Raw genomic sequence first — 27,777 nt, 5'->3', positions numbered from 1 at the left:
GAATTGCCGAAAGGGTATTTGAAACAAGTGTGTATTTTTAAAGAGTCAACACTTTCCTCATTTCTAAAACATACAAGAGTTCATGGTCTATATATCTCTTGAAATCTCAGTGAAGTCCCTCAGCTAAACCAAAGAGACCAGATTTGACATTCCAAAAATGCTGAGGTAAGAAACATGCAGAAAGAAATTTAAAACATGCATACATTTTGGGCCTTCTTTATGTAAAATGTTGAAAGGAAAACCTTTTATTCCTAAAAAACCCAATAATTTTAAGGTTGTCTTTAAAAGCAACATGTGAAATTCACCGCCAAAACTTTACTAGGGTAATAATTTTAGAGCAGTAGCAGTAATTTTCACACTAATTTTAGGGTGTGCATACGGTCTAAAAGAAAACCTCTTCAGCAGCCACAATCATTGCATCCCACTTTCCGTCTTGTTACCAGCAGCCTGGAAGATGTTCTCAGAGAGACTGCCCGGGTCCGCAGGGCAGCAGGCCAGCTCAGGAAAGGGTAGCCATACCCATTGCTTCTCAGTAACTGCAGCGCTCATGGCTCACCACAGGTTCTCATTTCTGATAAAAAGTTTGATCAGCCTGACAACTGCTCCTATCATTCCTATTAACGTGCAGTGGAGACACAGATACGGTCATAGGAACGAGAGATATTACAGTCATCCAGTACTAAGATATTCACTGTAAGATCGTTAAAACAGGCTGTGCAAGAAATCCAACTTTGCTCATATTTAAAACAGTTGGTAATTTGATGAGAAAACATATCTGTGATTTGTGTTTATGTCTGGGAGTTTTCCCTAGCGTGAAAGTCTGTCTTTAAAGGAAAACCAGATCTTTCTCGCAATGTGCATTCTTTTATGTTAGTTATGCAGCCTAAACTATGGATTGCAGTGATGTCAATAATGGTACATGGAGTGATTGTATCCTGTCTGTGTCCTGCAAGAATGACTTTGAAAGTTAGATGTTTCATCTCCGCAGTCATATCCTGATCAACAAACTCAGTCAATAAATAAATACATTTAGTGACAAACCTAGCTTTTCTGTAAGCTGCAGTTAAAACAGGAAGTTGATTTGTTTTTTGTATTCACATCTATTCTATAATAATGAACCCAGCACCACAATATCCGAGTACCCATTATAATTACAAGATCAGAGAAGCCTTTGTGGTACCCATTTTCCTAAAAATAATTTTAAAACCCAGTCTTACATTTTTATTCTTTTGAAGTCTTTGCTTTAAACCGAAGACCTTCACGTAAAGGGCCGTAGCTTCAGTTCGGAAAGATTTTTGAACTGGTGACCTGATTCTGCTGAAGAAAGAGGATAACAATAAAAGGGTATGAATTTCTCTGTAATTAAATATTATCCAAAGCTGAGTGTGCTATCAATACATATATATATATATATATATATATAAAACTCCCATGTTAATATCACTTTTTCTACAGTACGTAGTGTTCATTTTAACTGCCATGTATGAAATTCGTAGCAGCAGGGCAATCTGGGGCAAAATGTGAAACGTGCTGAGCAAACCACAAGTCTCAGAAGACATATGTGAGAGATATGCTCGATGCACATCTGGAGCAGCGCAGCAAAATCTGTGGCAAATTTTCTAACGATGGTTGGAAAGTCTTCCAAAATTATTTAAGTACGCAGTTCCTGCGTTGTTACTGTTGCTGCTGTGAACCTTTCCAAAGATAAACTTGCCGTGGGCCGGTCCTTGCCGGTCACCGGCAGAGGACCAAGTCCCTGGCAAAACAGGGCGCCACAAGAGCCGTCTGCGCAGAGGGAGATCTCTCAGGGGCCGGCACACAGCCTAAGGCCGCGTTCAGCTCGGGGAGCGCGGCTCCTTCCCTCCCTCTCTCGAGCCACCAGCGCGGTGACGCTGTGGGGGTCACTCAGGCGCCTCCCCTGGCTGGCACCACCTGCCCGCCATCTGCTGAGGGGCGACAAGCTTGGCCACAGAAAAGCGCAAGGCGACAGCCCCCCATCAACCAGCGCCGCCACACAGCTAGGGCGGGCAGCCAGGCGCCAGCGGAGGGGACTTCGGGTGGCATCAAAAATGCTGTTTTTTGACGGCCAGCGTCAAACGGGCGCGGGAAGCCCCGCAGACCCCGGGCAAGGCCCTGCCAGGCGCCGGCCCCTCGCGCTTCCCGCCGCCAACCGCCACCGCGGGGCAGCCGCCGCCCCGCCCCTCCCCGCCAGGCCCCGCCTCTCCCCGAGCCAGCGCTGGCTGGGGCGGCCGCCGCTCCTTGCGCGTGACGCAACGCGCCGGGGGAGGGGCGGAAGTGAGGAGGCGGGGGAGGCGGAAGCGGAAGCGGGTGTCGGGCCAAGATGGTGAGTGAGGGGTCGGTTGTGCTGCTCGCGCCGGGGTGGCGGGGGGAGGCGCGCGCCTGCTCCCTCCCCTCCTCCCCGCGCCCCCGCCGCGGCCGTTGGGTCCCAACGGTCGGCGGGGCGGCGGCCGCCGCGCGCCGCCTTGGGGCGGGGGGCGCCGCGCTGTGCTGAGTCACTGGGGGCCGGCGCGGCCATGGCGGGCACGCGTCCTGCCAGGCGGCGGCCCGCCCAGGGCGGTGTCCCCGGCTGGGAAGGCGCCCGGGACCGCTTGGTTGTGGTTTAAAGCCCCTCTTCTGGGAGCTGGGGAGGGAGAGGGAGGCCAAGGCCGCCGGTGGTGCCGGCACTGCGGGAGCCCGGGGCTGGAGGGGCGAGCGGCAGGCGGGGTGGCGGAGTTCGCGCCTCCAGCCTTCGTGGTGTTTACCGGGGGTGGGGCCGCCTGAGCCGGACTGGTCGCTGGCGTGATTTGAGGGGTTCGCTTTTTGGAAGTACTTCCCGGGTTTCTGCTTTCTTTTTACTTTCTTTCACTTCGATCCTCCTAAACCTTTGCCCCTCTTGTTATACCTTTTAGGTAATAGTCTTTTTTACGTGTTTTTGTTTGCAGCAATCTCAGATCAGATCACTATTGAGTACATTAATTCGTAGATGCTTTAGACACAGTAGAAGACATTTTAGGATTTTCTGATAGCCTTTAGGTTACTGACAGTCACAATGGTAGTATATTGTTTCAAGAGACTTAACTGTGAGCATGTGTTTTCTCTTGGACCCAACAAAACTGATGGAAGAAACACCTGTGCTGAGCAGTTCCTTGCTGTCACCATCCGGAGATTGTTACTAATTGATCTGTTGATGGATTAGTTTGTGTCAACAGTCCTAAAAATCCTTCAATGTCATCAGCTGTTGTAGCTTTAAATCGCTGATGCGGGTTAAGATGGTTTTACTTACTAAGTCCATGGAGATGTGTCTTATCTGGTCGTCTGCTGCAAGTTGCCATTTCTTCTTTGCTCTTCCAGTTAACTGATGTAATAGAATGGATGAATACATCTTATTCTCTTTAGGACAACCTTAAATGGTAGATAAAACCAGTTTGGTTGCAATTGATTGTTTCTGTACTAGCATGATTGAAGGAATACTGAGACGTGTCCCATCAGCTGGGCAGTGACCTGACTTCTCCCCACCCATCGCTGCAGCACAGGGTTGGGAATGAACAAGGGTAATTATGGTTTTTAACTGCTTTAGCCAGCTCCCAGAAATGTTTAAGTATCATCAGACTCTGAAAGCATTCTAACCTAGTGATTTTTTCCCCATCACTCCACCCAAAGCAACTCTGAAGGCTAAGACTTGTGCCTGAGTAGTTTGAGGAGTTTTTGAACTATTTAGTAAAAAGTTGGTAGAATCTTCGTAATTTTCATTTGTTTAGGGGCAAATGGGGCCTGGTTCTGTAAAAGTAATCGTCACTCTTTGTTCCAGAATTCCAGAGGAGCTACTTCTCTGTTGAAGGATAGTATCCCGATTACTGAATTTTCACCTGCTGGACCATTTGGAGGTCATGATCTTCTGCGTAGAGGGTGTGCTTTATTGTTTCTTCTCAAATTGTGCAGTAGTTGATGTGAAGCTTAAAATATATGAAAAAACATATTAAATATTTGTGGTTTTGAAGAAGTTCTTTGTAGATGTATCTCTTAACCTGTGGCTAAAGCACCTGTTTTCAGTCAGATTGTCATTCAAGCTTTAATTTTCTGTGAAACATCACTTCCAGAAGTAGATAATGTTAATGGACTTAGACCCATTTGATGCTCCTTTTTAGAGAATAATGACAAAGTCTTAATCATTATGAAATATGTGCTAGTTTATATATATATGTATGTGTGAATGTGCCATAGAACTGCACAAAATGATTGATTTTGAGATTGGTACAGAAAGTAAATTTTATAAAAATAGTATTTCTTATTAACAATTCATGTGAGTGGCAAAACCATGTACATGTATTGGGTATTGAATCTGCAACAACTTCATGGAGTTTAAAATGCAGGTGAAACAGCTATGGGGAGAAAGTATGTGCAGTATTTAGTCTGAAGAAATTTAGAAAAAATTGAGACTCTTCTACATTAACTGCACACCTACTTAGTTTATTGATATGTTTCTCTATTTCTGAAGCGGGTCAAGGAGAAAAAATTATCATTCCTTTATATCAAATATAAAACTGAAGGAAAAGAAGATGCCTGAGAATCTTATACAAGGTTTTGGTTTTTTTTTCCTTCTGACAATGCTATAATTAAGAATTCATTTCTGCTTCTTCGCCACTAAGCATCATTTTTGAATAGCTGAAATTATGCTAATCTCATGTCTCTGTGGATTGATGTTTATATCTGGAATTAGTATTGCACTGCAACTTAAAGAATGGTGTTCTGATTAATTTTCTGTTAATTACATTGTTTTGTCTACATTTTTAGCTTTACAAGCGTGAAAAATGAATTGTTGCCCAGCCATCCACTGGAGTTGTCAGAAAAAAATGCAAGTATAACATCAAATGTAGTCATCCTCACTCTTAACTAATTAGGAAGTTTAATTTAACAGTATGGTTACCTGCACTGCTTTGTGCAGCAGCCAGGAATGAGTAAGGTCCTGTTTTTAATTAAATAAAAATGTTCGACAGCAATAACATTTTATTTATGCCAGTAATATTCTTGCCAAATTTGTTTAACATGTAACTTCCCACTTGTGTGTCTCTCCACTTCAAGTATCTAAGCGGACTTCCAAGTTGGGCTTTATTTCAATAACTTTCATTTCAGAAAACTTTTTAAATTAAAAGTTGGTAAGTTAGTTCTGTACGCAGCCTCTATTGTTAGTGGGGAGAGAGAGGGACACCTGCCACCTACAGAAGGCTGTTCTTCCTATTTTGTCTTTGTTTACCATATGTCTTCATTTTCATACTTTCAGTTTGTGAACGAATAAATATGTTTTAGTGAATTGCTCAAGCCCATTTACAAATTCTCCACAAACAGATTGTTCTCAGCGTATGCAGTCTTGTCCAACTTCGTCATCTCTCGTGGACTGCTTAGGAATGGTCTGTGGACCATAGGTTAAAGGTTTCCATTGCCATGAAGGGAACTTGGATTCATAGCCTTGGCTAAATAACTGGTTAGGCTGAATCTCATCTCTGGTGCCTGTTTTGTCAGCACAGAAGCTTTTGATACAGTTTGGTGTCCTGAAGCAAGTGCAGTATTTGAACATAATGTTCCAAAATACTAGGCTAACCATTATGATGATGTCAAACTTTAATGTACTCTAGGCAGTGCTAATGTTGTCACCAGTTAAAAGAATGATATTAATGTGATATCAGCTTCAAGAGTGTAGTTTTAATTGTGTATTATAATTGTTTCAGGGTCATCTGACAATTGTTTGTTTTGTTTTATTTTTTTCCCCCACTGACTGCTTAATTTAATTTTTATAACTGCTTTTGCCATATGAAACCTACATAAGATTGTGTGCTAGCGAAACAAAATGCACAAAAAAAATAAAAACAGATGACATGGGCCCCTAAGAAGTATATGGAATCTTTAAGTTGTTTTTTTCCATGTATTATTTTTGGATTTTTTTCTGGAAACTTATGGCGGATTTCTCTAATAAATATTTTTCACTTACATTTGAATGGAAAAAGACTTTCTTAAGCCTGGAATAGTTGTGGATGGTTTTACTGCTATAAATGTAGGTAGGCTGTTCAGGTAGCATGAGCAGAAACCAAATCTTTTTTCTACCCATTTAAGCACCCTCTACTTCTAATTAAAAAGAAAAAAAAAAAGTGACCGAAATTATAAGTTTGGGATGAGGAGTATAACTAGTATTTTCAGTTAACTTTTAAAGAAAATTCAATATGGATTAATCTCAAGAAAAGTGCATGTTATGCCATTGATTTTTGTATTCCTTTTGGTTCCTGAGATCGCTTAGCATAAATATGATGATAATCTCACACCAGTAGAATTTTTCACAGTCTTTATGAGTACAGCTTTTAAAATAAGGAGGTTTTTTTTTGGTTGGTTGGTTTGTTTTACTTTACAGTAGTGTCTTAGAGGCATGTAGTTAGTAACATAAAAGCCAAAGCTGAGATGATTACTCAAGCTTTGGCAATATTGAGCATAAGTGTTGCGTCTGTGTGTGTGTGTGCTGGATTCATGATCCAGCATTTTTTTCATTGTTAGAACTTGCTACTAAATGGATATGTGCATGTTCTTCATGTTATTTATTGGTTTTAGAGCAGCTGGTAAGATAAGAGCTATCTTTTGTTTTCCTGAGTCATGCAGAGTGTATGTGATGCTCTATTTTTCTGCGTGATCAGAAAAGATATATTTCGAATGTTCTAAACTACAGTCTTCAGTGACTAAAAATAATATAAATTGTTGCTTTCTGCTTTGTTTTTACTTTATTACAGTATTAGCACAAAAATAGGAAGTTAAGCTTGGTTTAAAGTAGTACACAACTAAACCAGTTGGTGGGGTTGCATGTTCTAATTGTCAAAAAGAAAAAAAAATGAAATTGCTACTTTTAATTTATAATAAAAGCAATCTAGTTGAGTGCAGTTTCAGTGACTTAAACACTTACGACTGTATCACTGAATTTTTACTTCTAAATTTCAGTGAGCATATTTATCTAAGCAGGATGTCGCAATCTCTTCTATGACCGTACTTGAAAGTAGCTCTTATTTAAAAAAAAAAAATTGTTCTTTGTGATAGTTCCAGTTGAATCAAGATAAAACAAACTTTTCCACACTGAGAAATATTCAAGGACTCCATGCACCTTTAAAGCTGCAGATGGAATTCAGAGCAGTGAAACAGGTAGGCGTTTTTATCAAACTGGTATAATTTAAATCACTGGAAGGAATTTTTATCTGGATAAATAAGCTTTTGGAAAGCCATATTTCTCTATTAAAGTACAACAGTCTTCTCTTTCAAAGAGAAACTTTTACACTGAACTGGTGTTATTAACAAAAAACTGACCTAAACATTGCAATTCATAATTTCCAGAACAGTCAATATCCTAAAACCTTTCAGTTGCTGTTGTTTTAGTGATTACTTGGTGAAATGAAAAGCATATCAGGTTTTATGTGTGGACTAACTTCCTGCAAGCCTTGGGAGAAAAGCAGGAGAATTCAGTATTAATTCCTAAAATTTGAACTCTCCTCGGTGGAACACATGAGCTTTATGAGAAGAAATCTTTGCGTCTGCAGGGAAAAGAGACGTAAAGGTCTAAAGCAGGTAGTGATTTGGGAGCGGACATCAAGGTAGTTTGCAACATGAAACAGAATTTTCTCTGTCCTTCTTATTCCACGGCCTTGTAAGATCAGGGGAGCTCTTTGGTGAGCTAGCTGCAAAGGTTTTAGCTTTATTTGGGAAGCTGAGTCTCCCTTCTTTCCCATCTTATCTCCTGTGATAGAGAGGAGCTGGAGGCTGACTTTGTCCCTTAGAAGCGTAGAAAATTCATTGGTCCTAGTAAACTATTGTGAGTTGGGGTTCTTGGTTAGTTGGTTTTTGGTTGGTTGGGATTTTGTTCTGTTTTTTTGCTTGCTGAAGGTTGTGAAGTCAATTAAAGATTTCTCTTCCAAGTGGGTTGGAGCAGTTATATGTTCCCTTCCAGTGGATCGTGTTTCTGGTGAGCCACAGTAAGCTGCATAAAACTTGGTAGAAATTTCTTCTTTTGAAGATGCAAAAGGCAGACAGGAGATACGAAAACATCCCTTGATCTCAGCAGTGCTGTCTTGTGAGGAAAGACCTTTTTCCTAACAGAAGCTAGCACGTGGCAGAAAATGGGGCAGGTGAGGACAAAGATCCTGCTAGAGTGCCTTCTTGACAGGCACTCTACAGTGTACAGGCATTCTTGAGCAGGGAAAAGATCTGGTGATCAGAAGATTGTTCACTCCAGGCTTTTGTCTTTCATGTTAGATATACAAGCTATCTTGTGGTTTAATTTCACCTTTCCAAAATGAAGGGGAATACTGTATGTACTGGAACCTCTCACCCTTGTACCAGTAGCTGTAGTTACCTGCAAACTATTTTGTGCGTGAAGAGAACAGCTACGGGATACTTGCATTTGTAAAATGCATTCATAATATAACTGGAGTTTCACTATCAGTAGTGAATGCAGTTGTGAATTGAGATAAGCCATGCTGTGTGGTAATACTAAGGGGGGAGGTTGCAGAAAACAAACAGAAAAACACCTACATTTCTTAATAACTACAGTGAAAGCTGCAAATATAGTAGGTTTTAATATAAGTGTGTGCCAGTAGCCTTCTTATTTTTATCATTATTTTCAAAGGAAGAAGTAACTTTGCCTGTTACTTTTGACAGTCACTTGAGACTGAGAAATCCAAATATAAAAAAATTAAATGCAGACTTGCACGAACTTTAATGTTTGCTGTCTTCTTACAGGTCCAGCGCCTCCCATTTCTTCACAGCTCAAACATAGCACTGGATACTCTGAGGGGAAATGATGAATGCATTGGTTTTGAGGATATTCTTAATGGTAAATACATTTTCTTTCAAATGTTTTGTGAGCTATCTAAAATTACTTGAGATTAATGGAATGGTAAAATTTGGGAACTGTTATATTGTTTAGTTCTAGGGATTATAAAAATTTAAAATGTAAAATACAGATAGAAATTGAATTTCCAAAGTGAAAGGATGGAGAATTAAATGTGGCTCAGCTGTTAGTTGTCTGGCAATTATTCTGAAATATGGCATAAGCCTGTATTTACTTTTAAGCTGGGTTTCTTAAGGAATTGAAGATTATATGCTTTTGCTAGATGCCTGTTCCCCAGCAAACTTTTGAAGTACTTACCCAAGTTTTGACAGAGGTTTCAAAGACGCACAGTTTTTGCAAGTTCTATAATTAAAAAGGAAAAAGGCTGAGTAGAAGAGAGACACCAAACATGCAACAGAGATGGGGAGAAGGCTCCCTCATATTAAGTCAAGAGTTAGGAGTTGTGTGGGTTCCTGGCTGTCAGTCAGTATTTGTGTAGGATGGAATAAACCTGGCCTATTTTTTATTATTATTTTATCATTGTTTTTAGGAATCTGCTTTTTGTCTAGCTGGTAGTTAAGGCCATGGGTGGAAGCAGAGGGTAGTCTGAGGTGGGGCTGGAGAATGGACAGACTCTGGGATAGGGGGAACATGAAATACTGGAGGGGTAGGTCAAAGTCTGGAGGCATGAGGGAAACCTCAGAATCTTCTCTGGGATGGATTTATAGGGAGCGTGGGAAGGAATCTTAGGTTCTTGTGATTGGGGGAGTAGAACAATGTCAAAACAATTTATAGGAACTTGGTTGTTTTCCATTGCTCACAGCAAGCTGTAATACATTTATAGAATGAGGAGGGGTAAGTGCTCTGTTAAAATTGCTCTTGGAAAGGCCTTATTTGTCAGCTGGGGCTAGATGAGGTAGTTTTAGTGTCTCTGGAGGAACATCAAGAAGGCATTAGTACGCCTTGTCTATGGAAGGAAAGTAGTCTGCTACACCCGTAAGGAAACGTTAATTGCTTCCAAGGCATATTCACAACTCTTTTTTTCTTCTTTTTAAATCCTTTTTTTGTATGGAAATGAAGTTCATAGCGTTGGTATTGGTACATGTCTTTTGTCCCCTGCACGTTCTCTGCTAATGTTTGAATGCCTTTCCATTCTGTAAAGCAGGGTTGACATCTCATAGATACTTAAGGGTGAGAATGTCTGTGAAACTAAGCAGTCAGCTGGAGAAGAGAAACCTTCAGTGGTATGCCGCAGCTAGCAGAAAGCCTAGAATATGAGCTCCTACTGTGCTAGACCCCAGAGAAGTGGCATTGGAAAGATGTGTGGAGTGCCTTTGGGAAAAGCATCGTGAAAGTCCCATTTTTTTGGACACCAAACTCAAATCAGTCTTGATATTCAGACTGTAGGAGATTGTGCATATATAGAACTGTGTGGCTTTGCTTAAGTTGTTTTTGGTTTTCCCCTTACAAAAAACCTGTACCATTAGAGATGTATTGATTATCTGATCATTACTTTGGACAGACCTGTGCTGCGCACAGTGTCAAAAATCAGTAGACTAATTGTTGTACTAAGCATTAGTATGAAAAGGGAAATCTAGGTGAAATATGATCATCTTGAGTTATTGCCTGTCTCTGTAGCTTCGTAGAAACCTAATTTTCTTTCTTTCTTTTTTTTTTTTTGTTCCAGATCCCTCACAGAGTGAGGTTATGGGAGAGCCACACATGATGATGGAATACAAGCTTGGTTTATTGTAACAAAATGTACTCCAAGTCTGTTCTCCATAGATGTTTTGTGTTTGTCTTTGTAATACAGACCCAAATACATTATATTAAAGTGACACTTGCAGTGTTAAACAGTCCTACAGATATCACTTGCCTTCCTTGATGAAAAGGCACATTAAATGTTTAAAGTCTATAAATTGTTTTGTGCTCGTTGTCAATTATAGCAATGTCCTGTAACTAGATTAAATAATGTCTCTTCGTAAACTGCTCAGGATAATAGCTTCTTAACTATGGAAATGCTATATATGTATACAAGAAATCCAAAAATGCCCGTGCATTTTAAAACTGATTACTGTAGGCAAATGCATTTAATGAATGTTCTTGCAAAAGAACTTTTTAAATGGGAAAAGAAGATATTTTCCATTGAGTAACTTTTTTGTTCATGAAAATTTCCATACTTTTTTTTAATCATTGAATAAAAGTTTGCTATAAATGCTGTGGCGTTCCAAAATATATTTAATCGTAAATCAAGCATCTCTTATCCCCAACATACAGTGCTTCTGTTTTCTTCTGCAGTTTCTTTAAAGATCTGCAGTGGCATCCACACTGCCAGTGGAATCCTACTACATACATTTTCTTCTTCCTGTTGACAGTAGTGCACTTACTAGTAAGCCATTGTAATATTGTGCAGAACTGGAAGTACCACTGAAAGAAAGGAGTTAAAAGTCTGAATTTTATTGCAGCTCTGTGCCTGAGAGGATATTCTGATTTCTGAAACTGGAAAGAACTTCCACTTAGACTTGAACCAAGTATTTTAAAATCCATTTGGGAACATAACTGCAAAAGAGCAGCCCTAGATCTAGGTATTTTGTTATTCAGAGATTAAGAAATAATACTATTTCATTATGACAGTACGTAACAAAGCTGCTGCAGTAAGAGCATGAGAATACAATGGTATTAGATCAAAAATAACTCTGTATGGATTTACCAAAATCTGATCTTAATGTTTTAGCAAGGAGTAGGCTACTGAAGGGTGTGTTTGTGTGTTTAATTGGGCACCTTCATTAAGTTCACGGGTATAACAATAACTATTTTCTGATGTCATATTATGTACAATTCTTGCAAGGGAGCTAATACTGTATGGCACTGTGCACAACTGAAATAGTAACTAGACAAAGTTTTACAAGTTATTTCTTTTCCACTTTTTGGTGTATTGTTTGTGATTGTATCTGAAACCCTGTGCCCCTGAACTCAGGCTTTCTTCCCTCTCCTGTGTGTGTGTGGAAAAAGGTCTGCAGTCCAAAAGGACCTGTCTCTTGTCATCTGCAGGGAGCCTGAAACAATATTTCTAAGGCAGAAACATTTATTAAGCAGCTTTTGATGTCTGTTAAGTGCCAAAAAACTTGATAGTTAGCACTAGGGTTCCATTGTAGATCACTTAGGCAGAAATGCACTGCTATAAACCTCTTTCACAATACAAAACATCTTTTGTGCTTTTCAGTATGCTTAAAGCTGCCACAAATTATGAGCGTTAGCCCATAGGGAGCTTCTCTCTTGTAAACGTTACAATGCTGCTATGCATACTTATTAAAAAAAACTTGCAGCAAATTAGAAATGTTGAGAAAGTATAATATAATATACTTTGCTGGCTATTTAATATTATAAGATACTAGCTATTTTATTTATTTTTAAATTCAAACTTCTTTCATTTAAAAAGTGAGCTTTTTAAAGTTGTCTTTCACTGGAGAGTTGTGGAGATTGGAGGCTTTTGCTAATAAGTGCAAGTTCAGGCTTCATTTATATTTTTTTCCTTTGCTTCAGTGAGGCTAAACACAGAACAATAATGGAACATGAAAGCATAGACTTGCACACTCTTTTAGGTAGCTGTTTATTCTATATGTGAGTTGCTGTACTTCAATAACAGGATTGGCTGTTACTTTAGAAGTGACTAAAGTTTCATGGTAGTGTTTTGTAAACAGTGAAAGAAAGCAAGGTGATGCAATAAAGCAAGCTCCTTTTGGTTCACTTGGCTTTATGCTGACATAGGCTCAGGCCAGAAGGGCTGTGGGATAACCTTATCAGGTCTGGGAGTGCTTAAGAGAGGGGAATAGACCTTTTGAGAGATTTTCAGTTCCCCCTTCCTGCAGTGTAATGGTACTGTTCCAGGAATGGGGCTGCAGAACGCAGGGAGCTATGCTGGGGTTGTTCACAGTTACAAGTGCCTTATAGGCTCCCTGCTTCAGCAGATCTAGTTAGCTGGCCTTTCCTGTTGTTGGTTGAAAGTTGGGTGCTACGGTGTCTGTGCTTAAGTACTTTATGAGTAACTTAGTACTGTTTCTTACTAGTGTAGTGAAGAGTGGGCACAGATTAGGAGGCCAGACATAATTTGTAGTTGGTTTTGTTCAAGGATTTGCATGGTTTATCATCTTGGATGGGAGCAAATGACGCTTGGAGCAGGGAAGTTGGGTTGTTCAACATGTCTGTAAAAGCTAATTTTAGGGGATAGCCAGGCTGGAAAGCAATGGCATGGGGAAGAGTTTATGCTGCAAGTTGTTCATTTTAGCTGTGGGAGTCAGCCAGGACTGGGATGAAGAACTTTTGAGATAAAAAGGAAGGATTGCACTTGCAAAATGTCTGACGAAAAATGTACAGCCCTTTCATACACAGAAAAAGGGGCAAAATTAATCTTTGTGCAGTGGGTTGAGCTAGGCTGGCAGTTGGTATTCCTGGCCCAGCCCCTTCTCCCCCTTTTGTAGGGGCCTCACTCTGTAAGAGAAGTTCTGCAAGTAGCAGCCCACAGGCTGTGTCCAGGCTTAGGCATGCCAAGCGTGGTGCCTGTGCAGCCAGGTGGAGCTGGGATGGCCCCCTGCCTCCAGGTCTTGCCTCGTTATGCTCTCTTTGGGCCCAACCTGAGGCACAGGTCTGGTGGAGGCTTAAACCAGCATTGCACCCATGCTGACTTCTTGCAGATAGTGCTGTCCTGCTGTGTAGTTCCCCTCCTCCTCTTGGTGCTGGTGTTCTTGGCAGTATCCTTTCCTCTCACTAAGCACTGGAGGGAAGCAAGAGCGCATTTTCATGCGCTACTATTTTTTTTATGACTTCAAAAAACATGACACTAGTGCTGCTGCTACTGTTCACATCCTGCTGGTTATTTGTCAACAATCAATTCAAGAGCTACAAATACAAGGTAGAGTTTAAAAGACCAAATTTCACTTTATTAACTTCCGTCAAAATAATATTTGCCTTTATATATACATGGACCAACTATTACAAACCTTAAGATTTTGATTTAAAAACAAAAAGCTCATGAGTACCTGGCTCCTCAGTTTGCATTCTGCCAGACACTTTAAACAACGCTTCATATCCTACAGGTGTTTTGACCAAACTTTGCAGCCAGTTCTAAAGGCTGTGTCTGCCAGAAATATTTTGTAAACAACAGATATTTTGTACAGTGAGATCAAACCATAACAAAGCCATCCCTGAACTGTATGTGAAAATTCTCATTTACACTAACAGAATGCTACTGCTGAATTAGATTTCTTTGTTGCTACCATCAGAGCCATAGCAGAGGCCTTCATTGAGGAAGAGGAAATGAAAGGACACGCCCTTTTTATAAAGAAGGACAGACATAAAGAAAAAGGAAGACAATGTAATCTTTGTGCTGAAGTCCTTCAGATCAGTGTTTCATTAATCTCTCTGGAAGTACTTACTATGTTTTGGACCCACTGATCATTGTAAAACTCAGCCTGCTTCTCCAAGAAATTGGCAGCAACTCAGGCAGTGCAGGGGCAGAGAGTCTTATTTACTGGCCGCTCTTCAAACTACATAGCAAAAGCTAATGGTCTTTAATGGGCAGCCTTGGTAGTTCAGGACAGAAGCTCTATTTACTAGCTGCATAAAGCTTCATTGCCCTTATCTTGGAGGAAATGAACAGCTTTCAGCCATGACACACAGTAGTATCCTGTATAGGATAACTCTCCTTGACCTTATTTGAACTCTTTTCCAAACCTCTTAGTGGCCACGATGCGTAGCTTGGAACAATACCGTAGTTCAAACAAGAAAGGATCTGCCATACTATCATCCTCCTGTGCTGATGTTTTTTTGGTGGAGTACCACTGAGACGCTCTGCAGAAGTGATCTGTTCATATGACTGACACTAATAGATGCTAGTAGACCACTGATTATGCTATGGTTGTCCTTCCTCATTTTTATCCTATGCTATGTGCATGTGAAGTCAGTTTCCACTTCACAGTTGCTTTCGTACCATTTTCCTCTTGTGAACATCAGCCAGCTTATCATATTTTGATTTTTCCACGTAATCCGTTCTGGGGGAAGAAAGTCACACACAGCCTACCTGTACTTTCAGGAATCAGCACAACATTAGCTGTAAAACTCTTAAGGACCACTCCCATGTGCTTATTTAACATGGTGATCACATTCATGTTTTTTTCTGCTGTGCTGTACATTTCAGAAACTGTGCTAGTTTCTGCATAAAGCTCTCAAGCAAAAAGCTGAAGAGTCAAGGAGCAGAAACTGATTTCTAGATTTGGTGCTCTTGCTGATTTGCACTGTGACTGAGGGCAAGTCACTACTCTGTTTATTTCCCTCTCTCTGAAACGGGGGGAGAATTATCTGTTACAGACGTATGTTCTTTAAAATGAATAGCATTTATAAGGTGCTTTGAAGATGAGAAATGCTACTCAAGTGCTAATAAATTATGCTACATTGCAAGATGATTAGATGCATGGTTCAGAATTTGTCACCTCATTTCAGGGTTATTAAAAAAAAATCAGAAGATCCACTGAAGAGAAAAGATATCACATCCTTTCCCTAGGAGAAAGATTTAAGTCAGTATAGCCCAGCTTAACTGGAAAAGAAGTATTTATGGGAGAAAGAACAGAAGTGTCTGTATGCAGTCCCAAATACATGGAAAAGGATCATAGATGTATAATCTAAAAATAAATGTGCAATATGGTCTGTGCAAAATGTAGGCATAGGCGTAACTTCACACTCCGCAAGCTGGAAATTTTCTAAGTATGACTGTTCAGTGTGAAAATCCATTTTAAGAACTAAGTCAGAGGCAAAGTCCACACATCGTAAGTTAAACTTGCACAAACATTCTCTGCTAACTGCAGCTTACAGCAGATGTACTTCTACTTACAGAGAAGTATTTCTTCCAGTTTGGTTGCCTTCTGAAAGAAGGACCTTTTAGTTTACTAATTTCAGACAATTCTGTGTGCTTCACAGTAAGACGGCCCTTTCATGATATCCACGGTGGACTGCATCTTTAGCCGGCATGAGCTCTGTGGCTTCAACAGAATTCTCTCGTGCACTCTGGCTAAAGAGCTAATAAGCTTATCGTCACTGTCACCCCACTTAGAATGATACAAGATGTACAACATGCCACAGCTAACATTTTCAAACTTGAGAAAGCGTAGGTGGAAAGACCTTATCTTTTCCCTGTGCTGAAAGCAGCATTAAAATCTCTACTGCCAGCCTATTTGCATAGTTAAGTATAAGAGCTTGCTTAATTCAAGTGCTAAAAGGAGACACTGGAAATAGAGGGCTATCAGTTTAGTGGTTATTGCTGCAGGGCTGCTTTTAGACTGCATCTTTAATTGTTGTGTTAACTCTATGCTGTGTGTGATATAAGGGTCTCTGCCACTGCAGGTCAGATTAGAAAACCCAGGTAAGTGAATCCTTTGTTCAACTCTCAGTGCTGTCTATGCTGGATACTTCTTCCTGTACAAGTAGAGCCAAATCCTCTCCGTTCCAGCTTGTGCACAGAAGCCAGCTGTAAGGCAGAGATAAGACAGATATCTTTAGCTGAGATAGCCAAGTACAGCATGCTGATTCAGCACCAAGATACCCGATAGCTTGGTTAAAGCCACTGTTTGCTCATGATGGGTCTCAGTAAATAACAGCAACGACAGTACTTGCCTTTATTACACAAGTTAGACAACATTATTTCTGCTCTCTTTGAAAAGCACTGAACTACTATGCCAGATTTATTACAGACTGGAACAAGCTACTGCTTCTGATCTCAAATAATAACATTGCATTAGGCTCTCAAAAGAATAGTTTTAGAAAGGTTATTCAAAGGGCAGGACATCTGAAACACTAACGATGGAAGGAAAAGAGAAATAAGCTGCAAGACTGTGAGGATAAACTACAGTCCTGATTACAGGATGGACTCATTTAATGGTAAATATTTATTACCCTTTGCTCAGAAGGGACTGCTTTTTTAACAGTAACTTTATCATACAGCACTGAACTAAATAAAACAAGTATTTTATAAATTGAAGGTACTTACTGGGCCTTTGGCCACAACTGAACTCTCTCACTTTTTTATTACCTTCTTGGTAAGTATTCTCTGTACCCAGCACATGACTCCTTTGCTTCAATTCCCTTAGGTCTGAGACCCATCACTACCTTACTCTTAAGTTACTGTTAGTACAGCTACCCTGAATAGACTGAGGAAAAATAATGTAGTCAAGCAGACAAGGATTTGAAATAATGTGAAATGTGCTAAATCTGCAGCATTCTTACTGCCTCCTTAAAATGCAGCTATCTAGAGATAAAAGGGGACTGAGGTAAAGTCTAGGCATTAGAAAAAAGATAAAAGCCTCTAGCCAGAGTGCTGTCCTCTTAAGAAAAATAGCATTTTTTTTTCTGAATGCAAGTGAGGAGTAATGAAGAATGACTCTTCTGTCACTTAGATCTATGTTCCAGCATCCAAAAAAACCATAATTTATACTGGAAAAAATGCAAAGTGAGTTTAGCTTTTGTGAATACCCATAAAAAATGATCCTTCACTGTCAATACTACTAGAAGGTCACTAGATAATATTGTATGCAAATACTACAGAGTGTATTTTTTCCAACATATCTAGAGGCTTATTCGTATGGAGCTTAACATTAGTGCAGATCTACACATTTTAATGGAACATGGTCAGAAGGTATCCATGACCAAGGACCTGGACAGATAGCATTTCATTAAATGAACTGGCTGGACTGGTCTTGCTTATAACCCTTGTTATCTTCTAGAAGAGCTCACACTGCAAAACTGAGCTCATGTCTTTCACAGTGATCTGTTACTTTTTTTCTGCACGAAATGTTTTCTCAGTGGCACATGTACAGGCCTCAAACCAATGGAAGGGCACACACATGCAACCAAGGAAGAGCAGTCTTCCTAGTAGTAAATTTAGGATATATTTCAATCTGGGAAAGTAGGTGTCAAGTTCAGAGCATGGGGCTGGAGGTAGGTAGCTGGATCGGGGCCAGAATTAGAGTGATGATGGGAAATCTTGAGCAAGGTGGGAGATAGGTAGTAAAGAGAAAGAAGGAGGCTAAGAAGGAGGCTTCAGCTTCTAGCAGCTGAGCCATTGCTGTCAAGGAACTGATCACAAGCTTCACTGAGACAAAGCAGCTGTTAGCGATAGGTTCCCTCTCTCCTGTCCTATCGTCCAGAGGAAGACTTCTTACCACGGCTCCATCCCCTAGTCTTAGCTCTGCCTCACTCCAAGCAGCTCCCTGCTGAGAAGTTCTCAGAATACCTTTCATAGGCTTGCACTATACAAGCAGTTCCCAAACTGGGTGGGCTACACACAAAATATATTAAATATATTAGAAAATAACAAAGTTTGAGAACTACCGCACTAAACCATTCAGCCTCAAAGCGTGCCAACAAGAAGTTATCAGTAAAAGTAGTCAAATTCTAGAAAAGAACCCTTCTGATATATACTTACCATAGCACACTCAGTGGAATTAGACAAAGGCCTGCTGATAAGAGGAAGCTGAAGCCCGAAAACCATGCAACAGTAGCTGCATAGAGACTATTAAAAACTAAAAGTGAAATAGTACCGGTCACAACTTCTAAACAGGCAATACAAGCAAACACAGAACCTGCCAAAAGAAATGGATGGATTACAAACAAAACAAAATGAAAACCCTTTCAAAGTACTAAAGTTCTTAAACTTGTTTTGAAAGACATTTAGCAAAGATCTATCTGCAGTATTTTAGCCAGTATGCAAGTCACAAGCACCTGAGTATCATACGTCTTTGCCATGGAAGTGTCTTTCATGCTTTCAAAACAGTTGTCTGTTTAATAAAAAGGTTTTGCTAATGGAAACTATCTTTCTTTGCTACTGTTCTGCCACCATACCAACTTTCTTCAATCTGTGTATCACATCATCAAGTTCAAACTATTCATCCTCACTAACTATGTTGAGCACAGCTCAATCCTTTACCCCTTCCAATTCTTTGTCCTTTCTAATCTCATTCTGCCCTTTCTTGTTTCCCTTCTGTTGTTTTTCTAATCTTGCCCCTTAGATGTGGAGAAATTCACCGAGACTCTGACCCAACAAAGACTGCTGGTTCAGCACGTAAGCATCTCCTCATTTTTGAGAGGATCCTTCAGTATCCTATGTGTAAGTAGCCATGGATACCCATGAAGCACGGTGAGTAACTCAGAATCCAAGTTTTTAATTGTTTGTTTTCAAGTGCTTTTTAAATTGATCATCTACTGCTTACCTTTCTAAATTAGAAGGTGTGATGCTGACTAAATAGCAGAAGTGTACCTTTCTCCGGATGTCAAAAGCTGGCAAATGTAGAAGCACTTGTAAAACTACAACTGTACAAATCTTAAGCATGCTTCAGTTTCACGTTCCTCATGGTCATTTTTTAGAGCTATATCTCCTTTCAAAGGTGAAACTTGCAGTATAGCATAAGAACACAATCTTGTTTGTATTAAATTCAGAACCAAAAGCCACTAATATCATGACATAGGATCTTATTATATGGAACTTGAAAAGAAAAGTAATCTTAAAATATCAATGAGTATCTGTTTGCTTAAAGGTAATCTTAGTGCATCTGTTATGAAATAACATATTATTGTAATTTTTAAAAACAAGTTCTACTACTCACCTTGTTCACTAGCAAGAACGACTTTTGACAGCATGGATCGCAAAACAGGAATAGGCATAAAGCAAAGTAAAGATGGTACTCTTACTGTAAAGCAACGAATCAGTCATGAAACATTACAAGAACAAAGCTCTGGGAATTTACAAATACATCGCAAATTAATTAGTCACACAGTTTTGAGTGCTGAGTTCCCTGGAGAGTAACAGGCAATAGAAAAATCAAACCAAAAGTGCACTGAGACACAACTCTCCAAGCACAGAGAAAAATCATAAATCCAGTACGTGTGCACAGCACTAAAAACCAGTAATAAGTGATTTTGTTCACCCTCCACACTCTTCTTTTAATTAAACCCTAAACGAGTCTGACCTAACCTTGTATTTTTTTACCTCTTTAGGACCCTTTCAAGAAGGTACTTCAATAACTACCAACTGCATTAACTATAGATAACATAGCAGTATTTTCATATGTATTGTTGACCATAAAACACCTGGTTCTGAACTCACCTAGAAACATGAGCAGGGTAGTTTTGGCAAAGGCAGCCATGACCATTCCTCCAATGCAAGAAAATATTCCAATAAAGACAATATAAATGTCTTTGAGACACTTAGAAAATAAGTAAACTCCTAAAAAACTAGTCAGAGAGATGGAAGTGAACGCAGCTGCTCCATATCCAATGTATACTTCATTCCAGCAGAGTGGCTCATCCAGCTCATACAGTGTAAAAAGTGAACTCCCACCAAACATAGTAAACAAGTAAGTCATAAATGTAAACAGCAACACAATGATTAAAATTCTCTTTTTAAAGGGGGCATTTTTAAAAAGCATGTACACTCCAGAAAATGTCTCTTTAAGAACTTCTTTACAAGATACTGGTTCCTGTTGCTGGAATTCAGATACACCTACTGTATCTTCCAGACAAAATATAATATAGATAATATTAATGGCATGAAGCAGAGATGCTGTCACAAACGTCCACGTAAAGCCTAGTCCTTTTATAAAGTAGCCAGAAGACAGTCCCGCCAATCCAGATACAAATCCAAAAATCAAATCAACCACAGCTATTCGTGTTGTTTTCTGCTTCTCGTCATGACACAGATCTGCGATAAAAGCAAAGCCTCCTCCAAGGAAAGCTGCCATACTCCCAAACAGTCCAGTAATAAATGCAACCGCATATAAGATAGAGAGTGACAAGGAAAAATATGACATTACAGCGAGGAAGACATTTGTAATCAGAGCTCCCACTGATGGTAAAACTAGAGACCTTTTTCGTCCCTGGCGATCCCCGTTAGCTACAATGACAAAGGCAACTATAAGGCTGGGAATTGCCCCACTTAAGTCCAACTGCATATTAAAGAGAGACGCCTTTTCTTGAACTTCCTGCAAAGAGAAAACAAAAATAATAATAAAAGCTATAATAAATTATAAAAATATATATTATAGAATGCTACAATTATAATTACCATGTGATATATAGCATAATACAATACACATTATTATTACAGATATTGTGATATGATATTGTAGGTGAAATCATATTATACTATATTATGCTATAATAAAATAAAATACAGTACTATATAAGACTACAAATATATAATAAAAATGGCTAATACAAAGGACATGCATGTTCAAAGACTTCCACTTCAGTAACTTATCTTCAATAGTCCTCAAACAGCTCTTGTTACACTTTATCTAAAATAAGTTCAGTCTCTGTCTTACTTTTACAAGTACCCTTAACAGCGAAGCTCCAACAAAGACAAGAGAACACTTCTTTTGACCATGCTTTTACAAGGGCAGGTGCTCATACTTTAAGTCCTTCAGCACAGGGTTTTGCAAGAGGACACTAGCTTTATTTGAATCTTTCAGAAAACAGTACAAAATCCTCTTTGATCGAGGAACACAGCCCAGGCTCCCTACTCACAGGAGGATATCTTTCTTCATAAATAATCCTACTGAGAGGGTTACAAAGAAACGATTCACTGATTAGGATGCTATGTGAGTAAACAGATCAGGATTTGCTCTCACATCATGAAGTACAATGTTAAAAATTATAATGATGCATAAAAATGAAACACAGCATTAAAAAGTTATCCTGAGTCACATGTACAGACATGTGAACTACTTAGTTTTTAAAACACTGGAAATTTCTGGGCTCAGAAAGCTTCCAAGTCACTGATCTCTCTTTTGAAATGCTACAGCAGGTATTCACATAAAGAACAGTAGCTATGTGATGACAATAAAATGTAAACAAATATGAAGGGAAAATTTCTGAGTTCTTTTTAATGGTTTAAAAATAAAATAAATTTGATAAACAAACAGCTAATAGGCTATTCATGGTTATAGAAAAAAGAACTAAAGAAAAGTCAAATAAAAAGACTATATTGCACAGTTATGAAGCTGACTGCTAAATTATATTCAACAAACTTATTCAGATCTTGTCTTCAATATATTTATGCAGGCTAGACAGACAGCAGTCACAACAGCCCTTTAAAAGAAAACAACCTGTTCAGATGAAAGAGTAGCAGTGGAAAAGGAAGTACGTTCATTTGCACAAACTCTTATAATACATTATCCCATAGAACAAGCTTTCAGATGCAGAGACTGAAGTCACTCAGAAAGTTGTCTTGAAGTTCTCTGAGGTATCACACAGACTTGAGTAGGGGTTTGCACTCTTCAAGAATCAGTAGAAGGTACAGTCGTGTAAATCTCCTCAAGCTTTTCTATGCCTGTATTTTTGAATCATCTAAATCACAAGTTTCAGCTGATACCTCTGTAGCTAGCATAATGCCCACAGAGCAGTACCTTCTAAAGGTTAAAAACAAAAACAAAAAAATAACCAAAAAAACCCCCCAGAACTTTCAGGAGTGAACTTTGGACAATTTTAAAGACTGCTGAATGCCTTATAAACTCATCTTTATATTTATAGGCAGAGACCGTGAGTTTCTAGTTCAAACTCTCTGTTTACAAGAGTCCAGGTTTTATTACAAGAGAAAAATTCAGCTGATCTAGGGGCACTCATGGAAAGCTCACAAGATCCCCAGCACTCTGGAGTCTTTTACTCTCTTCCCTTAGTGTCTGTCTGCCTTAGGAGTCATGATGTCATGTCCACTGGCCAGCACTGTAGTCACCCTGGGAGGGTCAAAAACCTGAAGACTAAACAGACTGAAACGGAAAATAATACTCTGATCTCTAATACCTTCCCTACTGACACATTATTTGTCCCAAAATCTGTTTTATTCTGCTTTCGTGTTGTCTGTACTTGAAAATAAGGACTAAAATGTGGCCTATATAGCGGGTAAGGAAGGCATTAGATCTATCTATTCAAAAGAAAAGGCTCGGGGAGAGGGGTCAGGGAAGCAGCCCCGTCTACAGAATGTGGCAGTGCACAGAGAAGCCATGCAGACCGGGGGAAAAAGCTATAGGAAAGGAAATGATTTAAAAGAGGAAAAAGACAGAGTGAGAGAGAGAGGCTGGCATGGGATGGGAAATTATTCGGTCTGAAGGGGCAGCATCAACGAGAAGGGCAGCAACTCAGCCTGCAGACAAACGGGCATAACAAACAAAGCACAGACATCTCCGGGGCAATGTTTAATTGCATTTATGAAGACCAAAAAAAAAAAAATCTGATTAATGGATAGTACCTTTTGTACAATTTATGGAGCAAAGAGGACACTCGACAACTCCACACCGTTGCAAGCATTGTATCTTTAGTACCATTTACATTCTAAGACATCAGCATCAAAGAAACACTAACACGTTAGAAACAAATACATTCAAAACAAAACCAAATACATCATCTCAACCCCACATACAATGCAATACAAATGTTATTGCCAAAATCATAATGAAACATGAAACAGAAGGAATAAAACAACAAAGACTTAGGTTTCATTGTTTTAGAAGAAGCTGTGCAACATAAAGAACATGACTGCACATCCAGCTGCCACAAATGAGTAAAACTTTGTTGACGTAAATGACTTGTCTACTGATGGCATAACTCAAACAGAGAAGGGCAGCATTAAGATCATTTAGAGGGTAAAGAACCCAACTGCCCCCTTCACGTATTTATAAAGTAAATGGAAATGAATATAGAAAATGATAGGTCAAATATTCAGCTGGTTTAAAAATCATATAACTCTATTAAAATCAATGGAACTGCAGAAATTTGAAGAGAAGGATGTAGCTTTTTAATCTGCAAATTCACTCTGCTCTGAAAAAAAATGATCATGCTAGGCAGAAATAATTTTTAAAATCACAGAATTCAAAATTAAAAGAATGAAAATGAAGAAGCAATTCACTTAAATAACGATGAAATTAAGAGAGAAAAGTTGTGCCTGAGGCTGAACAATGGGCAGGACATGATAAGCTGACAGGCTCATAAAATTAAAAAATATTACTGAGTAGCAAAGGAAAATGCATGTCTTGGATGATAAATCACGTTTCAATATAGCTCCTTCTGAGCAAAAAAGGATTACTCAAGCCAGCAATCAGAACGTTCCAGCTTTTTTTCCAATGACTTTTGAACTCATTTTGATTAATTATAAAATGACTACATTCCTTCAAATCTTAAGAAATAATTAATCTAAATGCTGCAAAGACTATCTATTCTGAATTATATTATATATCTTTGCAGGCTGCTGATGATTTTGTCTTCAGTCTCTTTTTACATTTTGCTCTGAAATTGGTGAGATTAGTAAAAAGCTTCTCCATTCTCAGAACTGAAGGATTTATACTAAATTCACTGGTAAGGGATGTATCTTTCTAAGAGCTACCTACAAACAGGACTTGATGGGAACGCTCCTGGCAGAAAAGTTTACAGTATCCATATACGTAAGTCAGCTAGGGTGGTCCTGGAAAATCCACTTCTTATATTCTCAGCTAAGGCCTTGAGATATGAATTACTGGATCTGCTCTTTTCACTGTATATATGATTACTGCTTAACATGGAGACCAGGTTTCACTGAAATTAATGGGCCTTTTGAGAATTTCATATTCAAATACTATGGTAACAAGTATGGCATAAAAATGATGCTAGACATCTAGATAAGAGCATGACTGTTTAATAATTCATAGTCTGGTGATACCCATTGCAATGGGGGGAATGGAAATTTGTTAAGGAAGGGAAAACGAATAAGTAGTATTGGCCATAATTCAACCATCCTGAAAGACTTATATTCTTCAATATAAAGTTAATTAATTTTTGTTTCCATTATGCCAAAAAAACAGTAATATGTAAATTCACCATCACATCAGTTGGAGACACTGTCTAAAATTCAACTGAAATTAAGCACACTGCTTTAATATTTTGCAAAAAGGAATATCAAGTCTTATATCTTTAAGCACATGTGATCACAGTTTGCAAATCAGGTTGAATTTGGGAGGCGTCTAGAAAATGCTAAGTACAAAAATATTTGTGAAATGTAAGTTTCTTCATGGGGTCTGCATTTGGGGCTGGATGCACCAGGTATGGTTTTTACAGTTGTTGTTTCCACTGAGGCATGACACGATATGACAATGCACCAAACGAGCATTAGCTAATAGTAAAGAAACACACTTTGGGGGAGTAATATACAAGCACTATTGAGACAAAATCTCCTTCATTGACGCATAGTTATCCACAGCCTTCCAGTCCACCAAAACATATTGGGTATTCTCTAAAGAAGACCAAACTATTTCAATGGAAGATTATTTGCCATGGAAACTTATTTTTCCCATTAAAAAATCTTTTCTGCCTTTAAGGCTTGATGGTTCACATGTCCATCTCCTCTTGTGCTCTGAAGATACTTCAGTTCCCAGGCAGCTCTTCAGAGTGGCTCCACAGATAAATGGACATAAGCCTTAGCGGCCCAACCTCAGGTGTTTTGAGTTTGTTGTGAATAATAGAGGGCTTAGGCCCTGTGATAAATGTCCAGCAGCCAAGCCTCATATCATGATAGATTTCTAAAGGAGCATCCCAGACCCAATCATCAGCAAGCTCTGATGCTCTTCTCAAGAGCATCTGTTGCCATGAACAATGCTTCCTTGGTGTTTAATTAGTAAAAGACATACTTGAGGAAGACCTAGCTGTCCATCTACTGGGTTCTGACTATCATGGGATTGTTTTTAATTGGTCATTATCTCCAAATCAGTTCTAATAGGTGGCATACAGTACCTTCCTTGGCTGTTCGGTCAGCCCAGGAAGTGTGCTACACCAGAAGTGTATTTACCTTTTTACTTCCAAATTCTTTCTACTACCACAGGCTTTTATCAAACGAGGTAGAGTCTACCTCCATGCTAAAAAATTGGAACTCTTTGACCATCCTCGATGGAATCTTTCTGAAGCATTTAAAAATTTCTTTTATATATGAGGAAAACAAGCTGAGGCATTCAGCCTCGTGCATATGGAGTATGTCAGAGATTCAAATTTGGGAAGTAAGTAAAATTTTCAAGTGCCACCTGCTACACTGCAGCAGTCACTTTCAGCAGCGTAGGGCAATACCAACAGTCTCCCATTAACTCAATTTTTTGTGTAATCTGCAGTGCAAATCATCCACTTTTCTGATTCTGCAGAGTAGTTTCATGTTCCACTTAATTCGATCTAAATGGCTGTTGCCAGGGTGGTTCTGTTCTACCTCTTCTGCAAATATTTCCCCCCTGCCATCCCCTGAGTTAGATGTAGCAATCCTAGTCACACACTGTCTCAGAGCAGTTTGCTGATTCAGAAAAAAAAGTACTCAAAGAAAAAAAAAAAAGAGTTTTCAGTTGAATCAGTGAGGTGATCCAACCCAACCTGTAACACAGAGCTGCATAATTGCTAGATCCAACAAAATGAGAGAAAAGACAGCAGAGAGAGAGAAGGGAAAGTGGAGTACGATCATCTCTTCTAACAGCAGCCCACAGTTAGTTGTGCTTAAGTGTAACCTGAAAACTGTGCAACAGAAGATACTCCAATTAACATCTAGTTACCCAGCAAGCTAAAGTATGAAAAAAATGTTTAAAATGTTATTATGCACAGGGTGCTGCCATCTTGCCATATTTATATTTCAACAAGGCAGAAAAGTTTTTGCTATTTTCGTTCCCCCTCATCTTTCATTCCTGTAATTCCTCTTCATCAAACGCATTGTAAACTGTACCTCATTCCTGACAGCTTTAAAACAATTATTTAACTGTTCACAGTGACGGGGGACACCAGGACAGTCGCGGAGCCCGCGATGGCGCACAAACGCAGGCCGGACTCTCAGCAGAAGGAGGGCCCCCAGCTGTACACTTTGCAACCTAACGCCAACGTGGGCCCAGTCCTGTAAGCTGATTTTCAGCTTTTCTTGGCAGCAAAGGCTGAACTGACATCAGCATCCTTCTGGAGACAACTCTTTGCCACTACGTACAGCGCAACACAAGGAGACAGTACAGCGAGGGTAGCTAGCAAAACCTTTGCTTAGAAATATATATACAGCAGGCACACAAACACGTACGCAGGCTATGCTGATACAGCACAGACCAGCTGCATGCTTCCCCGTGTACGTTCATATCGCATTTTTTTTTTCCTCCCCTCTTACCTTCTGCTTGATATAAGTGGGGTCACTTTTATTCTGCTCACAGTTACTAGCGTTGCGGTTGCTCACGAAAGTGGCGTTGTACTCTTCCTCCCACAGCCGCCGGTAGATGAACTGCTGCGCCAGGGGGCTCGTCACGGCACAGGCGAACGCGTAGACGAAAATGACGGGCTCCACACACAGCACCTTCCTCATCTCGGGGGCGGGCGGGCGCGGGGGGCGGGGGGGGTCGTCTTCTTTTTTCACTCGCTGTACCAGGAAACAAGAAGCAGTTATTTGCTACCTCACGGGAAAACGACCGCCCGACCGGCGGGCTGAACTTCAGCTACTTCACCCCCTCCACCTCCCCCCACCGCGGCCAGGCCCCCGGCAACCGGCCACAGCCGCCGCCGCCGCCGGCGGGAGGAGGAGGCCGGCCGCGGCCCCGCCCCGCCCCGCCCCGCCCCGCCGCCATCTCGCCTTCCCGCCCGCTGCCCGCGGCGGCCGTGGCTCCGCCCCGCTGTCGCTTCCCCCCGGCGGCGGTGGGGGCGGCGCAGGGCGAGGGGGGCGCGGGCGCTGCCGGCCGCGGAGCCTGCGGGGCCTTGACGGCAGCGCGGAGAGGCGGCGCGGCCTCGCCGGGGCGGCGGCTGCAGTTGACCGCAAAAGATCAGCAGGTTGCGACCGCAGCCCTGAGCGACGTTATCGCCGCGCAGGGTTTACAGGGTCAAGAGAGTTTCTTCGGGGTTGTTAGGCAGTGAGATTTATTTATTGC

At 40.2% G+C, this 27,777-nt stretch overlaps 2 protein-coding genes across 2 annotated transcripts; one reads left to right on the top strand and one right to left on the bottom strand.

Annotated features, from left to right (window-relative positions):
* Positions 1 to 2,210: 2,210 nt before the first annotated feature.
* On the top strand, positions 2,211 to 11,069 carry POMP (proteasome maturation protein). The gene is made up of 6 exons (XM_068930164.1): positions 2,211 to 2,344; positions 3,809 to 3,906; positions 4,792 to 4,852; positions 7,069 to 7,170; positions 8,761 to 8,854; positions 10,539 to 11,069. The coding sequence occupies exons 1-6, from the start codon at positions 2,342 to 2,344 to the stop codon at positions 10,604 to 10,606; spliced, it is 426 nt and encodes a 141-aa protein (XP_068786265.1). The 5' UTR covers positions 2,211 to 2,341; the 3' UTR covers positions 10,607 to 11,069.
* A 2,692-nt stretch (positions 11,070 to 13,761) lies between these two features.
* On the bottom strand, positions 13,762 to 27,444 carry SLC46A3 (solute carrier family 46 member 3). Its single transcript, XM_009686609.2, has 5 exons — positions 27,030 to 27,444; positions 19,998 to 20,871; positions 19,498 to 19,581; positions 18,321 to 18,477; positions 13,762 to 16,367 (listed from the first exon to the last, which is right to left on the bottom strand). The coding sequence occupies exons 1-5, from the start codon at positions 27,219 to 27,221 to the stop codon at positions 16,280 to 16,282; spliced, it is 1,395 nt and encodes a 464-aa protein (XP_009684904.2). The 5' UTR covers positions 27,222 to 27,444; the 3' UTR covers positions 13,762 to 16,279.
* Between the last annotated feature and the right edge of the window lie 333 nt (positions 27,445 to 27,777).

Source organism: Struthio camelus, chromosome 1 (genome assembly GCF_040807025.1).
Source record: "Struthio camelus isolate bStrCam1 chromosome 1, bStrCam1.hap1, whole genome shotgun sequence".
Taxonomy (NCBI): domain Eukaryota; kingdom Metazoa; phylum Chordata; class Aves; order Struthioniformes; family Struthionidae; genus Struthio; species Struthio camelus.
The sequence above is the reverse complement of the archived record's forward strand: the minus strand, read 5'-3'. Positions and strand labels throughout refer to the sequence as shown.

Excerpts from the sequence above, each read along its gene's own strand:
- POMP (XM_068930164.1), top strand. Across the intron at positions 3,907-4,791 it reads CATGATCTTCTGCGTAGAGG|CTTTACAAGCGTGAAAAATG; the intron begins GTGTGCTTTATT and ends CTACATTTTTAG. Across the intron at positions 8,855-10,538 it reads TTTTGAGGATATTCTTAATG|ATCCCTCACAGAGTGAGGTT; the intron begins GTAAATACATTT and ends TTTTTGTTCCAG.
- SLC46A3 (XM_009686609.2), bottom strand. The coding sequence starts at position 27,221 with ATGAGGAAGGTGCTGTGTGTGGAGCCCGTCATTTTCGTCTACGCGTTC. Across the intron at positions 19,582-19,997 it reads TACCCTGCTCATGTTTCTAG|TAAGAGTACCATCTTTACTT; the intron begins GTGAGTTCAGAA and ends GTTGCTTTACAG. Across the intron at positions 18,478-19,497 it reads CGTTCTTGCTAGTGAACAAG|GTTCTGTGTTTGCTTGTATT; the intron begins GTGAGTAGTAGA and ends TTCTTTTGGCAG.